Source organism: Pipistrellus hanaki, assembly GCF_964339955.1.
Source record: "Pipistrellus hanaki genome assembly, chromosome: 4".
Taxonomy (NCBI): domain Eukaryota; kingdom Metazoa; phylum Chordata; class Mammalia; order Chiroptera; family Vespertilionidae; genus Pipistrellus; species Pipistrellus hanaki.
The window spans coordinates 91,707,751-91,724,468 of record NC_140506.1 but is presented as its reverse complement, the minus strand read 5'-3'; the positions used below and the strand labels follow the sequence as shown (position 1 = coordinate 91,724,468).

The 16,718-nt window shown below is 51.0% G+C and overlaps 1 protein-coding gene across 1 annotated transcript in view; it reads right to left on the bottom strand.

Annotated features, from left to right (window-relative positions):
• Positions 1 to 16,718, bottom strand: part of IFT140 (intraflagellar transport 140) — a 91,134-nt gene that overhangs the window by 42,200 nt on the left and 32,216 nt on the right. Inside the window, exons 13-18 of the mRNA XM_084882553.1 lie at positions 10,046 to 10,173; positions 8,126 to 8,243; positions 6,204 to 6,334; positions 5,465 to 5,633; positions 3,888 to 4,019; positions 325 to 524 (exon numbers count right to left, since the gene is read on the bottom strand). Coding sequence (XP_084738679.1) covers positions 325 to 524; positions 3,888 to 4,019; positions 5,465 to 5,633; positions 6,204 to 6,334; positions 8,126 to 8,243; positions 10,046 to 10,173 — 878 coding nt within the window. The remainder of the gene's footprint in view (positions 1 to 324; positions 525 to 3,887; positions 4,020 to 5,464; positions 5,634 to 6,203; positions 6,335 to 8,125; positions 8,244 to 10,045; positions 10,174 to 16,718) is intronic.

Sequence of the window (16,718 nt, the reverse complement as noted above, 5' to 3'; positions counted from 1 at the left end):
AGGAAGTGTCCAGACACTAGAAAATGAATCAAAACAACTAAATAACAGCCCAAGAGGCTCTAAGCATGGCAGAGGCTGAGAGCCAGGCTCACCTGCTCCTTACACCCAACTGTGTTGCACCAAAACTCACTGCTCTACAATACACGCCAGGTGTGTCCTGGTGCCTGCATGAGCAGCGGCATTTCACTGAGTGAAAAGACAGGGAATACAGCGTGACAGAGTCACAGAGGTGTTAATGATCCTTAGAATCTCATATAGAAGGGGACAGAAAGTACCAAAAGAGTGTACGCATCCCTTCGACACCTCCGAGAACGGAATTCTTACCTTTTGATGAGTTTGATAGATTTGAAAGCTTCATCCATGTCTCCAACGGCGATGAAGAAGCTGAAGTTGAGCATGGCATTCCGGGTGGCCTTGTCGCAGTCCTCCAGCCCCACGAAATCTCGCAGGGGCCTCCTGCCCACCATCTGGGGGACGCGGTTGTGCTGGGCATCCACCAAGTTGTCTCTGTCTGCTTCTCCTGGCTGATTGAGAAAGGGCACTGATTACCTGTCAGTTCATGTACAGCTAATGTCTACACTAAGCCTCTCTCATATGTCAGCTATGGGGGTCCCTCTGCAGACAGATGTGGACAGTCAGCAGGAGGCCCTGGCAAATGCAACAAAACCAGCCCTCATTTGAAATGAGCTTTTGGCTCTGGTTTCAGATATCAGATAAACAAAGGCAAGTATATGCACAGGAAATGGTTTTTCAACGTCTGGTTCCCTAATATCAACTTTTCAAAAGTTACAAAATAGTTGTGAAAATCCCCAGCCCTGACTGGTGCACTCAGTGGTTAGAGCATTGCCAGGTTTGACTTCCGGTCAAGGGTACATACCTGAGTTGCAGGTTTGATCCCCAGCCCCAGTCTGGGTACAAACAAGAGTCAACCAATTGATGTATCTCTCTCACATCATCACATCAATGTCTTTCTCTCAACCACCCTTCCTCTCTCTAAAAATAAATGGGGAAAAAAATACACACACACACACACACACATGAAAATCCCCACCTACCATGTTTGTTTTGTAAACTAGAAAATTTTTACTATCAAGTCAGGCATGTATACATGTGCACAAGATCTTAAGATGAAACAATGCCATCATGACTTCAGGTGGAATTTTCCAAAATGATAACCTGAATTAGTGGAGTGCCCTCCACTGGTTTTTCTCAGAAATGTCAACCTGGTACAGAGCTCCCCAGACAGGTGTGCGGAGAGAAAGAATGTCTGAGCGGAAACTCGATGTTACAGTGGCTGCCTGAGGCCTCTGTGCACATGGCACCTTGAAATACAACCCACTGAGGGGACAAGCTCGGTCAACTACTGGCTTCCTTCCTGACGGCTGGATGCTGCCTTTGCCTGCACGCCCACCTCTCTCCTCCAGGCTGCACCCCCCCCTCCCCCACCCCCCCCCCCCACACACACCACTCTCTGTCTTCCCCACAGTCTGCTTCTTTCTCTCTGCAGGATCCATTTCTCTGATGTACACCCACACTATCCATGATTCATTCTCCTGGACCAGTGCCCCTGCACGTCACTGGTCCTGAATTTGTGCTACTCTATGATTTCTGCAAGGCTAGTCTCCACCACCTGCTCAGTTTCCAGCAGCTCTTCCATCTCACGGTTACTTCTCAAGTTCATCTGTGGTCCTCAATTCCAGGGGGCACTTGACCGGGGCCTTGAGACACTGATAGAATGTGTGGATGGCAAGACCCTTCCAGGCACCAGGGCATAAGCAAAGACCCTGAAGAAACCCAGGGCAGCTTAAACTCAGAGTTCATGGCCATCTGTAGGCTGGGTCACACTAGGCAGGAGGCTGAGGTTTGGATTGATTTTGCATGAAACGGGAAACCTTTGGAAGTGTGAATGTACAACCAACAACTGGCAATGCTGACCGCTATGGTTTAACAATCACAGGGCAGGATTTGAGGTCCATCAGCCCTGCTGTGACCCAATCAGAGCCCAGCTCCTATGAGCACACTCGGGAGTTCTCGCAGAGGCACGAGCCCGAGGGCTCCGCTTCGCCTGCACCTGCCCCGGCGCTTACACTCACTCTCACACAGCTCTCGGAGGAGAGAGAACCGCCTGCCTGGCCACACAGGGGAGCTGGGGGCCCAGGGCTGCTGACTCCCAAGTGTGGGGACAGAAACCTTCAGGGCGTGGCCAAGGGAAGTAAACATAAGCCAGCAGTCAGAAAAAGAGCAGCTTTTAAAGAAATACAATGCTTTATGGCTATTCACCACAAGCACCTCAGAGTCAAATTGATAAGATTTCCCATATTCCCACATTGGAAATAGTGTGGGCAAGCTATTTCCTGTAAAGCAAACATCAGGTGACAGCCTGTTCCTGCCACATGTCTGGCCAGGACAAGTGCTCCGTGGTGACGTGGGGATCTGATACGGTGTCATATCCTTGATCAGTCTGACTAGAGAGGACAAGCAGGTGAGGTGGGCAGTATTTTCACATACAACTGTAGCTTAACATGAAGCAAGATCTTGAGAAGAGGGCAGAGTTAAGGTAACAGAGGATGAGTGGGGAGTCATCTCACACTGCATCACACACGTCTCTTCTCTTGAGACAACGAGGAGAGCAGCACAGAGAAGACAAGAGACAAGAGAAAGATGCATACAGGTGTGAGAGGAGCCAGAGTCCACATGTGAGAACAACGGGGGGGGGGGGGGGGGGGGGGAGTAGTGCAAGAGAAAGAATCCAAATGTCTCCCACAGCCTTCTGAGTTCTCACATCCAAGAGCAGAAATGCCAAAGGAGCACAAAATGAAATTCAGAAAAACGCTTGTCTGGGGGAACCAACCTATTTCAAATAAAAGACTGAGAAAACCTGCATCGACAGGGCACAGGGATTCTGGAAAAGTCACACGAGCCCATTCCCAATTTCCACAAAGATCATTCTGTTTATCACAAGTCAACGTCAGTCCATACACTACTCTCGCCCAGTTTCGTTGTCTCCATCACTCATACCATGACACGTGTGCTTCTGGCAGTCTCAGAGCCACAGACCCACACTCAGCTCATCAGGGGACCTGCAGAGGCCGGGGGCCATGCAGCCGAGGAGACCAACTCCCAGGGAAGGCAAGTAACTGGGAGTTGCCACATTGGAGCATGAGCATGTGTGTGCTGAAAACAATCCTGTTCCCTCACAGATAAAAAAAACCTACATGGCCGGAACCGGTTTGGCTCAGTGGTAGAGCGTCGGTCTGCGGACTGAAAGGTCCCAGGTTCGATTCCGGTCAAGGGCATGTACCTTGGTTGCGGGTACATCCCCAGTGGGGGGTGTGCAGGAGGCAGCTGGTCGATGATTCTCTCTCATCGACGTTTCAAGCTCTCTATCTCTCTCCTTTCCTCTCTGTAAAAAATCAATAAAATATATTAAAAAAACAAAAACAAAAAAAAACCTACATGTATGTGACACGCACAAACGTAGGTAAGTACAGACACCTCTTGAAAAGCCACATGCCAGCCTGGTCACAGTGGCCATCCCTGGGGCCTGGGTCTATGGAGATTTGCATCATCTTTGGTCTTTACTTCTTTTTTTGTAGCGTCTAAGTTTTCTAGGAATACACAATTTAAAAAACACCGCTGAATAAAAAGGCGGGAGAACTGCCGGTGTGGTGCCCTCGGGGGAGCCCCTGGGAGGACACCCGCCTCCTCAGCACAGTCGTCCCCTGACCCTCCTGACCCCTGCTGCAGTTTCAGGGGACAAACCAGAGCAGGCAGCGTGCCTTGTTCAATGAGCGGTGAGCAGAGGCGCCGGGCTCCAGCCCTGGGGAGACCCGAGCCCCGCCAGGAGAGGGACCCGAGAACACGCCGGGCGCGCACGGGACTCGCACCTTCGTCATGAAGTAATAATGGGGCACTTCCATGCCCAGGAGAGACTGGTAGGCGGGGGGCCGTGGAAAGCTGTCCTGCAGCAAGAAGCCATGCTCTTCGGAAACGAAGAAGGACACGATCAGCGCGTCCGCCTGGGAGAGGGAGAGACTGCCGTTAGTTTGGCAATGGACTGCTATTTTGTGTCTAATCCGCATTTTCCTTGCCGAGGCATTTACACAGAACACAGGTAAGACAGGGTGAGCACATTCTGACAAAGACAATCCACTCTCCCCCGGGCCCTATGGCAACACCGCCCTCCACCGCCATCTCCTGCACTTTGGACAAACGGACGCATCTTCTGGAAGGATGCACCTCATCCGGCTTGAGAGCCACCGTGTCATTCTCACTGACTGATGTCCTTGTAGCAGACTGACATTCCCACCGAGCTGGTGATGGAAACTCAGAAGAGCTCTCATGTTCCAAAAGATATCCCCGCAGTTTCTTTTCTCTGATTTCAAACCACCCAGAGCAATGATACAGATTCCTGCCACAGCCTTCAGGGGATGGGAAAGGCACAGGGAGGAGGCGGGGACTCTAGGATCCTGTCCCCGCATCTCAGCACAGCAGCTCCCGGCTGCAGCCCTTCTGAAGGGAAAGCAGCAGGAGGCCTCCGGTCTGGAGCCTTTTCTTGCCGTGTGAATTCCTACACTTTCTCATCATCTTCATAAAGGACCCAGAGAGCTATCTGTTCAAACTGCTAGGAAGCGCCCTTCACGTGCACACAGTGCACTCCATCGTCATCAATTTGCACGTTCCCATCACTCGTCTAGACTTGTCACCAGGCCCTCTCCCAGGAGGAAAACAAAATTCCTCGGGCAATGTCTTCACTTCTCTCAGCCCGATGAAGAGGTGCTCCCTCAGTACACTTTCCCACTCAGTGATTCAGAACCAAAGGTTGGATCCACTTCTGAAAATCTCGGAGTAAGGACACAGATTGCTGATAATCTCAGGGCATCCGAAGGGAAATTCCTTCGGCAGGGAGACAAGCCCCTAAAGTTAGAGGGCTGCTGACTTACCGAAGACGCTGCGTATAAATTCTCTTAGAAAGAGATGGGTTAGAAAGCAGCCCAGCAAACCGCTGGGCTTTCCCAGGGAATGCTAGACATCCGACCCACCATGCATAAGAATTGGAAAGTGTCAGAGTCCAAGCCCTTGGGATGCGGCCCTGAGAGTCATCAGGAGGGAAAGGGGGACCCTGCAGAGCTTGGGGAGCGGGTGGCGAGAGCAGAGAGCGTGACTGAGGGGAGGAGGCTGCTCTGGTCAGGATCGTCCTTGTCTGAGCGCCACGGCAGGCTGTGGAATGTCAGTCACAGGACATGCTGACAGCAAGTGGACAGAGTATTTCCCTGAGCCAGACAAGACAGAGGGTGGGCTCAGCCGCCTCGTGTCCGCCCACGGGAGAGGCTTCACAGGCACATATTCATGCTCCGCGTGAATGAATTTCCCGGTAACTTTCCTATAAACCTTGCCACCAAGACTGCGCACCCGTAAGTCCAAAGTCCCCATGCCTCTAAACGCAAACGTGGCTGTACAGTACCGTGGGGCTGGCGCTGTCCTTGGCGTGGGCCTTTCTGTCGGCGGGCTGCAGCTGGGCTCCGGTGACCTCCTGCACGGCCTCGCACACGAACAGCCTGGGCTCGCTCTGATCCCAGAAGTGGCTCACAGGAACAAGGTGCGCCAGCCTCCCGTCCCCGAAGGCAGGGTTCCTGAGAGAGAGACCCGTGGGAACCCATGAGTGCGTTCCCGTTCTCAGCCTCTGCAGCCCCTTCGGGCCAGCCTCCAATCAGCGTCAGCAGGCCTCCTCTGAGCTCCAGCCTCGGAGCACACTGGCACACCATGTTGCAATGCAGCCTGTCTGATCATTCTTCCACATTTAAAACAAGTGCCCGAAAGAGTCCCAATGGAGTCTGATGGCAGAGACAAGGAGGTTTGGGTTCTAGAGGTCACGCGCAAGGTCCCTGATGCTGGTCCCAAAGGCTGGGACCAGGGGGTGGACCTCAAGGTGGGACAGCGCCCCCTGCTGGGCAGTTTTGCGCCAGTTCCAGCTGTGACCTGTGTGATGCTGCATTTATCCCTGGTCCCTCCCTCCTTTAAATCTCCCTGCTCGACAGGCCCGGAATGCAATGAAGAAGTGGAGGGAGAAAAAATGGGCTGGGTGGCAAAGAGTGGGTCAGATCTCAAAAGAAGGCCGGCAACTGACAAAAGACAGTGAGCCCCACCCCAGAGAGTATGAAGGCAGGGACAGGCTCCATGTGCTTGTGTGGCCACAATCTTACTTCTTCGTTTCCTGTCCATTGAAGGACAATGTCTCGCTCGGATCAATCTGTCCCATCTTGAAGTCGAAGATGGTCATCGTGTCCATTTCCACGTCATAGAAACAGATTTTGGAATCGGGGCTGCTGTCAGCCTAGGGGAAGAGAAACCAGAAGCTCACAGCACACGTCTGAGAAAACCCGTCCTGATGTCAGTGACCCCCAGGCCACTCTGGCCAGAGTGCTTCCAGCGACAGAACTTGAATATCCACTTACTGTCAAAATGGTTGTTGAATTGCTACTTTATCATTTCAGAGAATTGAAAATAAACCCCCAAATATTGTGAAGGTCAACGACAGCTGTTCTCAGTATTGACTTGAGTGTGATGTCATTTTAGATGAGGAGGATTAATCACGGGAACAAGAAGGAGTCTGGATTCGATAAACCAGGGGTCGGCAAACCACAGCTCGAGAGCCACATGCAGCTGTTTGGCCCCTTGAGTGTGGCTCTTCCACAAAGTACCATGGCCTGGGCGAGTCTCTTTTGAAGAAGTGGCGTTAGAAGAAGTTTAAGTTTAAAGAAATTTGGCTCTCAAAAGAAATTTCAATCGTTGTACTGTTGATATTTGGCTCTGCTGACTAATGAGTTTGCTGACCGCTGGGATAAACCAGCTCTGATGCAGCTCCCTGGGGGTGATCTGGCGTCTGAGGAACTGCTCTGCACCCATGTGAAGGGACGAGGTTGCCCTCCCTCGGGGAATCTTCTCCCAAGTATCCCGGGCTCTGAACTCTCCCTCTCACCTGCTCACCAGCCGGGCTCACACCCCCTCCACTCCCTGCAGACATTCCCTTAGGTCAGCCCCGTGCACCAGCCAGCCTCTCTTGTCCGTTCTCCCCAAGTCCCAGCCCTTCTCCATGCGGTCAGGGCGTGGCAGAGCTCTCAGCCGGCACAGCCAGCTACATCTCCGGACAAAGAATTTGTCTCAGTCTCTTCACTCATTAAAAGGAAGTGTTAGGTGCACAATGCCACAGCTACCACTGCGAATGCTATCATCCCACTCATCCTCTCTCCTTTGTTCTTGATCCTCACACGGAAAGGTACATGTGCCCACACAAAAGAAACCCAGAAAAGGGAACCAGCTTGGTTGCTAGGGGCAACATATGCCCAGAACTTAGGTAGACTTCACTCTATTGGAGTTCACACCTTGGCTCCAATATCACCTCGTTTGGGAGCCTCCTGACCTCCCTGGACGGCGACTCCTCCCTGTTACTAGCTCTCCAGGCACCGGCACTGTCCTCCCGGCTCTCACCGGGTTGTGAAAGTGTACTTGTTTGCCTCACCCTTTAACCAATGTCTGTTCAACCACAATGGGAGCCAAATCCTCCTGTCTAACTGATCAATCAGAATCTACAGTGCCCAGCAATCCAGAATCCACTCTTGAATGCATGATCAAGAGCACGAATGAATGAAAACACAAACATGCTGGTGGGTGGCAAGGCACCAGCCACCGGGGGCAGGACAAACAGGCCCTCCGTCACCTGCCCTCAGCCCTCCACGCAGGTGCCTACACCCTGACGTCACGCCCTCTAGCAATCCTGTGAACCCAGGGCCGAAGGAGTTTAGTTGGGCAATGAAAAGAGACAGAAAAGAGCAGAGGTGCGGGTTCAGTAAGAAGAAACCCATTTCTGATGAAATAAGAAAGGAAGAAAGGCAGGAAAACGGAAGCTGTGTAGTGGGGAGGGCAAGGAGAGCACCAGGAGGGAGAGGGTGCAGGCCGGAGGAGAGGACCCCCTGGAGAGGGGGTGAAGGAGGAAGAGGAATGGAAGCTGGGATGCAAAGAGCCAGGGATGGACGCAAAAGGCACAGACAGGAAGGCCCAGGGTCCTGTGAGAGCGGCTAACGGAGACCGAGGAGGAGGCACAGAGGCCGGCCCCACGGGCACCCACCTTGCTGGGGTGGATGCTGATCTTGTTGCCGTTGGCATTACATCTGAGCGACACGATGCCCCCCACGCCAGGGACCAGCTCGGCCAGGTTCTTGCAGCCGCAGTGCACCTTCGCCTCCCTGCAGGGGGAGGGCAGGGTCAGCGCACTCACCGAAGCGTGGCTGTGCCCAGCCCGTCAGGAAAGCCCTGCTTCTCCGGTGACCCCGAACCTTTGTTCACAGAAATGAGCCCCGCCCAGTGGCCCAGCTGCTCTCACTCTGGGGTGCCTTATGCCACGGAAACGGGCAATGGGCCAGGCTCAGAATGCAGGGTGAATTTTTAAAGCTCTCACGTTCTTATCAGCAAATACGAATACGTAATTTCCTTCTCCTCCTCCTGCCTTCTTGCATTTCCCCTTGCAGCAATTTGTGATCTCTCCTTTCAGATTGGGATTGCTATATCACACTGTTATCCCTGCACTTGAGGTCTGGTGCACGAAAATTCATGCACTGGGGGAGGGGTGGTCCCTCAGCTGGGCCTGCCCCTTCTCACAGTCCCGGAGCCTATTCCTTGGCCCTCGCAGCCTCAGTGGCTTTGTCTGGAAGACATCAGGTCTATCTGGTCTAATTAGCATATTACCCTTTATGTTCCCTCACAGGATGAACTAAAATGTACTTAACGCCTCCCCTGTTTAGCTGTTTCCAGCTTGTTTCCTATATAAACCACCCTGGGATTGCTCATCATGATTTTTTTCTTTTACTTTGTTCACTCTTCCTCAGTTCCTCCCTAACACCCTTTCTGTCCTGGGATCCCAATGGACCCACAGGACTTCTGCTCATCAGGCCTCCTTCGGCGCCTCTGGGCTGGACTCCTGCTTCTGATGCCCATGCAGTTTTGAGGAGGACTGGTCAGCTGTTCTGTAGCGTGTCCCATCCCCCAGTGGGAAGGAAGCATCTGGTGCTTTTCTCATGCTTAGCCTGGGGTGTGGGTTTAGGAGAAGAACCCAAAGATACAGTGCCATTTCCTCTCATCACATCGGGCGTCTCTGCCATCGGCATGACGGATCTGTGATGTGGATCCTGTCTCTCCCGTCTGGGGTCATGTCTGTAAAGTGACTCCTTTCCCCCGCCCCATACTGTCCCCTTTGGGAGGACATCACTGTGTACAGCCCACACTTACAAAGTGGGGAGTTATGCTCCCCTCCGTGGGGAGGAGAATCTATATAAACTATTTGCAGTTCTTCTGTAGATTATATGTCTCTTTTCTCTACTTTCGTCACTTATTTATATTAGTATGAATTCACAGATATTTATTTTCTACTTTGGGTTCTAATACAATGCTGTTTTATTTATTTTGTTGCTCAAAATAAATAAACAGCTCCCAACACCCTCTGTCAATCACCTCACTGCTCACTGCCAGCGAAGCTATACTGGATCATCACCCTGCACCCCTGTGGGAATTAACTCTGTCAGCCAGAGCGCCGTGCTGCGTGCAGTCCCATTACTTTTAGTCTTACAGCTGCCACGCGTTCCCCAGTGGCTCAGGTCAGCCACACGCCCTCCCGTGGGCTCGTTCCATGCATTTGTAATACAGGTGGAGGCCCTGTCACCTTCTGCATTCCATTCTGGGATCCCCCAATCTAAAAGATTTGTAAAAAAAAAAAAAAAATGTGCACATGCTTTGCTCATTTTTGTGAGAAGTTCTATGGGTTTTGACAAACAGACCATGCTCTGTATCTATCACACGGAAGTTTCCTTACCCTAAGAAATCCCCCATGCACCACCTGTTCTTCCCCATCATGGAAAGATTGAGAATTTAAGCCAAAACAGGTGTTTAAGAAATTTAGTGGCATGTCAATATTGAAATGAGAACATAAAGCGTTTTCTAGCTCCTTTCCATTTCATACCCACCACACTGTCTCCTAATTTTTAAAAGGTAATACCTTCGGGAAAGATCGAAGCTTTTAAAGTGAGCCAAGTCTGTCCCGACGACCAGGTAATTTCCACAGATGTCAAGGAGGCATGGGTTCCCCTCCGTCTCCGAGAAGAGCAAGAGCTGTTTCACGGTCCCCTGAGGAAAGGAGAGGACAGGAACTCAGAAAAGCTACTGTGTAGCATGTCACTTCTATGACTAAACATCACTAGTCTTTACAGAGAATCTCGTGTGCCCCACTCATGCACTCAGACAATGTACTGATGGCTCCGTGTGTGACCAGCACTCTGCTGGGTTCCAATACGACTCAGGGAAGATGGCCCCGCCCCCAGGGAACCCCTCATGCTTACAGTGCCGAGAGGGAGACAGGCATCAACCAGGTCAACAAGCAAATACACACGTAAGTTCAACCTGAGAAAGTGCTAGAGAGGGAACAGGAGGCTAATGGTGGTGAGACGGTCAATCCCATCTGCTTGGGCTGATCTAGGAGGCCCTGTCTACATAGATCTTAAGGGAAAGCTTCTAAAATGCTACGTGTCACATAGTGGCTGCCTTTGGGGGAGAGGTCAGTGCATGGATGGGATGGTAGTTACATCATGGGTTTGTTCCACGTGTGAAAACTCACTGAGCTGTATGAACACTATGAACGACATGGCCGTTTTCCCTGGTGTATCTCACACTTCAGTAAAATGTCTGAGAAATAAGTATTGTCTGGAGGGATAAACTGAGGTAGGGGAGGAGCCAGCTATCTGGAGGGCTGTGGGCCATCATTTCAGGAACAGGAGATGGCATGTACTAGAGCAGGAGGGGCTGATGGCATGTACTGGAGCAGGAGGGGCTAAGCTGGGAACCCCAAGGCCCCTGAAATGGGAAGGAACAAGCCATGGTGAGGCCCTGCGGTGGTGGTGGGGGTGGTGGAAGGGGGGGCATTCGTGCACGCCAGGAGCCACGTAAAGAGGGCAAGAGTCAGATTTTGTTCAGAGTGAAGCTGGAAGACTCTAAAGGGTATTTCATAGTTAATTATAGTTAAAAAGTGTTAAAATGTCATTTAATTTAAAACGTCACTCCTGGGGGGGGGGGAAAGAGGAACATTTGTAATAATATGAACAATAAAGATTTATTTAAAATAAATAAATAAATAAATAAATAAAACGTCACTCTTAACAGCACATTGAAAGAGTGACCACAGCCAGCTGGGCGGAGCTCGGGCTTTGCTATCTTGTATACAGCTGACCCCGCTCCTCTGAGTTAAAAGAGGCTCCTGCCTCAGTCCAAGCAGTGATCAAGGAGTGCCTGCACCCTCACAGCACCGGGGTGGGCGCGGGCACCCTGACAGTGAGCAGCATGTGCCTGGGAGCTTGGGGAGAGGGCACAAGGTGTGCCCAGCTGAGGGCCTCGCAGGGCTGGGCCTGGCAGCAGCGGGGGCCTTGTCCCAGCACTCCGGAGAGTGAGGAAGCAAGCTGACGACAGGGAGGATTCCAACTGCGCTTAGGGAGCTCATAACACTAAACGAGAGAGACTCTGAGAGCAGGCGAGGCGGCAAAAACCTGTGCAAACTGTCTGGGAATCTTGGGGTTGAGGGGTGAATGGCTGGGGGCGGGCAGGGAAGGAGGAATTCTAAATAAAAAATCTGATCTTCATTTTGATGCACCTTTCAGGAGCTTCATAAATGCTGTGGAATAAGCAAACAGCTGCTTAAACAGAGCGTCAAGAGAAGAGTCACAGGCGACTGCTGACTGGACCAAGGACAGCCGCATCAATGATGACAGATGGGTGTAAGAGCCTACTTTGCTCGACCTCTTCCTCTGCTGCTCCTCACTCTCTGTGCACCCTGCGTGCAAACCCGAACTCGCCTTGCTTCTACATTGGTTCAACTACCATCCTTACGGCAATGTATTCCAAATTCCCAAATGTATTGCTTTAGAGCAGCGATCCAGCCCCTGACCTCCAGAATCTATATTCCTTCCCCCCCCCCCCCCAATACCTCAACCAAGCAGTGAGGGTATTATTTTCCATTGATTTTTAGAGAGACAGTGGAAGGGAGGGGAGAGAGAGAGGGAAACATCAATGTGAGAGAGACACACTGATTGGTTGAAACCTGCATGCATCTTGACTGGGACCAGGAGTCAAACCTGCAACCCAGGTACATGCCCTTGACCGGGAATTGAGTCTGAGACCCTCTGATGTGCAGGCTGACTCTCTAACCACTGAGCCAAGCCGGCCAGGGCCAGAACCTCTATTTCCAACTAGCTCTTGGACATCTCTGAAGAGTGTCCAAGGAACACCTAGTACCTTGCACCTTGTACTACCAACCCAGCACTGTTACTGTAGTTTCCATTTTAAGGCATCACGCCCGGCCAGCGTGGCTCAGTGGTTGAGCACTGACCTATGAACTAGGAGGTCACAGTTAATTCCAGGTGAGGGCACATGCTCAGGCTGCTGGCTCAGTCCCTAGTGTGAGGTGTGCAGAAGGCAGCCAATCAATGATTCTCTCTCATCACTTTTGTTTCTAGTTCTCCCTCACTTTCCCTTCCTTTCTGAAATCAATAAAAATATATATTTTTAAAAAATTAACCCAGACTCCCAAACTAGAAAACTCAGCCCTGGCTGATTAGAGCATCGGCCTGTGCACTTAAGGATCACAAATTCCATTCCCGGCCAAGGGCATAATCTGGGTTGCAGGTTCGATCCCCAGACCTAGTCAGGGCCCGCGGGAGTGTCATGTCCCTCCCTCCCTCCCTCTCTCCCTCCCTCCCGCTCTCTACAACAATCAATGGAAAAAATAACTTTGGATGAACACCCTCAATTTTTCCCTCTCTGTTGCCACCCACCATTCAACTGCTCACCAACTGATTCATTCCTCCCTCCACTCGAGCCTCATCTCCCAGCCCACCGCCTGGCGCCAGGCCCTTAGACATCTCACCTTTGGCATCTCCCACCTGACTTTACCGTTTGCCAGCTCCCTAGTCTGTCCCGCCACACTGACCCAGAGTTTACCTTCTAGGAGAAAAAATAAACAGAAGGAAAAAGCAAGCCAAAACCTTCCCTCCTTGCCAGGCTGCACAGCCCCCACTGTTTTTGGACTGGCCCACCCACCCTCCCGCTAATTCCCCTGCTTCTCTGCTCTCCCCTGGGCACTGGCCTCCAGCAGCCCTTTCTCAGCTCCAGCCTCTGAGTAAAGGAGCCCACCCCAGGGTGCCCATCACCGCTCTTCACCTAGGCCACTCACTGCACAGGACAGTGTGAAGGCCGGGGAGGAGGAGTGGAAGTAGGGCTGAGGCCTGGGGCAGAATTTCCCAGGTGTCTCCATGTTCTTGTACCTTTCTTTTTTAATTATTATTATTATTTTAATATATTTTATTGATTGTTTACAGAGAGGATGGGAGAGAGATAGAGAGCTAGAAATGTCGATGAGAGAGAAACATCGACCAGCTGCCTCCTGCACACCCCCTACCGGGGATATGCCGCAACCAAGGTACATGCCCTTGACCAGAAGGAGGCCCCGTTAGAAAACCGGAAGGTGCTTGTCAGGACCAGATGAGCACCGACAGTAGTCTGCGTGTCTACTTCCGCACCAGCAGGAAGAAAGGCCTGAAAAGACACACTCGGCTTTCAAAACGGGGGCATTCCCGATCTTTTCCTTACACATGCCGGCATATATTACTAGTTACAGTGGGCACACACTCCTTTAGTTAAAAAATTAACCAAGAAAACAACCCCAGGCCATCTGTTGTGAGACATCCTCCAAGCCCACTGGCAAGGCTCCTCAGCTGCCTCCAGGTGTCCCAGCAGGCCACTCTCCCCTTCCCAGAGACCCTTGCCTTTGCTCACCATGCTGTCTGCCCTTTCTCCGTGTGCAAACAATCCTTCCCAGCAGCCGTTCGCCCCTCCGCTGCACGCTTTCCACCCTCCAGCCCTCCTGGGCCCGCAGGTCATCTCTCTGCTGACAGAGCTGCCCCGTCCTCTGTTCTTAAGAACATGACCCTCCCTGCCGACGCTTTTTGTCCATGCCCCCACCCAACTGTCATTGCAAGGAAGGTGAACTTTCTTTTTCGGTTGATCCTCATCTGAGAATACTTTTTCATTTATCTTTTAGAGAGAGTTGGAGAGAGAAGGAAAGAGAGAAACATTGATGTGAGAGAAATGCATAGATTGGTTGCCTCCTGCACGTGCCCCTCCACCCCTCCCTGGGGAGCTCCTGTAGGAACTGCTGGACGAAGTAGATGAGCAGCACTGAAAGGCACAAGAACAGCCAAAACTGGTTTGGCTCAGTGGTAGAGCGTCGGTCTGTAGACTGAAAAGTCCCAAGTTCGATTCTGGTCAAGGGCATGTACCTTGGTTGCGGCATATCCCCGGTAGGGGGTGTGCAGGAGGCAGCTGGTCGATGTTTCTCTCTCATCGACATTTCTAGCTCTCTATCTCTCTCCCATCCTCTCTGTAAACAATCAATAAAATATATTAAAATAATAATAATAATTAAAAAAGAAAGGTACAAGAACATGGAGACACCTGGGAAATTCTGCCCCAGGCCTCAGCCCTACTCCCACAGCCCACAACCCCTCTCTGGTCAGGGGCAGGGGGAGTGAGGGGGGGGCGTGGGAACCAATGGAAAGGGTCCAGGAAATCAGAAGAAAGAAGGAAGTGGATGGGAACAAAACAGGTGAAATAACCCGGCCAGCATGGCTCAGTGGTTGAGCATCGACCTGTGAACCAGGCAGTCACAGTTCAACTCCTGGTCAGGGCACATGCCCAAGTTGTGGGCTCAGTCCTCGGTAGGGGCTGTGCATGAGGCAGCCGGTCAATGATTCTCTCTCATCATTGATGTTTCTATCTCTCTCTCCCTCTCTGAAATCAATAAAATTTAATTAATTAAAAAAAAAAAAAAAAGAACATGGAGACAGATGCCCCAGAAACCAAATGCTGGATCCCAGGACAGAATTCAGAGCTGGACGAAGCAGTCACACTGAGAGCTAAAACCAGGGCCATGATAGGTATTCTTGACCTTGACGCAAAACACTGCTCCATTTACTAGGTTGAAGGGTGATCACCAAACGATACGTCCACTTGGAACCTGTAAATGTTACCTTATTTGGAAAAAGGGTCTTTGCAGATGTAAGTTAAGGACCTCAAGAGGAGACCATTCTGGATGGGGGGGGGGGGGCTAATTAAACCCGAGTGTCCTTATAGGACACAGAAGAGAAACACAGACACAGGGAGAGACCATGAGAATGCAGGCAGAGGTGGCAGTGAGGCAGTTACATGCCGCGGATCACCAAGACCGCCAGCAAGCGCCAGAACTGGAAGAAGCACTCTCGCTCAGAGCCTCAGGAGCCGACCAGCCCACACCTGGATTTCGGCCGTCTGGCTTCCTCAACTGTGAGAACAAACTTTCATTGTTTGAGCCACGCAGTTTGTGGTAATTTTTCATGGCAGGCTCAGCAAACTGATACAGCATGCCAGCTGCAGGGTTCACACATTCCATATATGTGGATGCAGACAGGTAAGGGTTTCTTTTGTTTGTTTGTTTTTATTGATTTTAGAGAGAAAGGAAGAGGGATAGCGAGAAACATCCATGATGAGAGAGTATCATCGATCAGCTGCCTCCTGCACGTCCCCTACTGGGGATCGAGCCCAGAACTTGGGCATATGCCCTGACCTCCCAGTTCATGGGTTGATGCTAACCACTGAGCACACTGGCAGGGCAGGTAAGAGTTTCTCACACCGCCGAGAGGGAACAGAATAGTGTTAGAGGTCTGTCACTTGAAGGCATGAATTGCTCCCATTGTGTCTCCCTCAGACACACGCAGAGAAAGGCCTGTCCAAAGATACTACCCTGTTTCCCCGAAAATAAGACAGTGTCTTATATTAATTTTTGCTCCCAAAGATGTGCTAGGTCTTATTTTCAGGGGGTGTCTATTTTTCCATGAAGAAGAATACGGTACACATTTATGTTAAATGAAAATAAAGGAAATTTATTACCTGTATACGGTACGGTAGTACGGTAGTTGTCAACACAAACCAGACAAACTAAGAATCCTACAGTATCAAGAATTTACTCATTTATTCAATGATAATCATGCCATCATCTTCTGGAACATCATTATAACAATCCAATTCCTGAATTTCCTGGTGAATTTCTTGTGACTCCATTTCTTTCAGAATCAGTGGACCAAATCTCTCATGTTTAGCCTAGGGGGGCCTTATTTTCGGGGGGGATGCCTTATATTTCACTCAGAAGGAAACCTGTAAGTAGGTCTTATTTTCGGGGAAACACGGTATGTCCTAAAGCAGTAGTCGGCAAACCACGGCTCGCGAGCCACATGCGGCTCTTTGACCCCTTGAGTGTGGCTCTTCCATAAAATACCACGTTAGGGCGCGCACATACAGTGCGATAAAAACTTTGTGGCCCATGTGCAGAAGTCTGTTTTCGGCTCTCAAAAGAAATTTCAATCGTACTGTGGATATTTGGCTCCGTTGACTAATTAGTTTGCCGACCACTGTCCTAAACTAATGGCTCCTTCGCCCCCAGGATGCACAGCAAACACTGCCTCCCATTCCACAATCCCATGTACTCATAGTCCAGTGATCTAACCCTTCTCACTGCAAAAGGCCCTGCCTACTGATTTTTGAAGTCACAGCAGTTAGAGATGGAGCAGCTAGCCCAGAATCCAGTCTTACAGTCA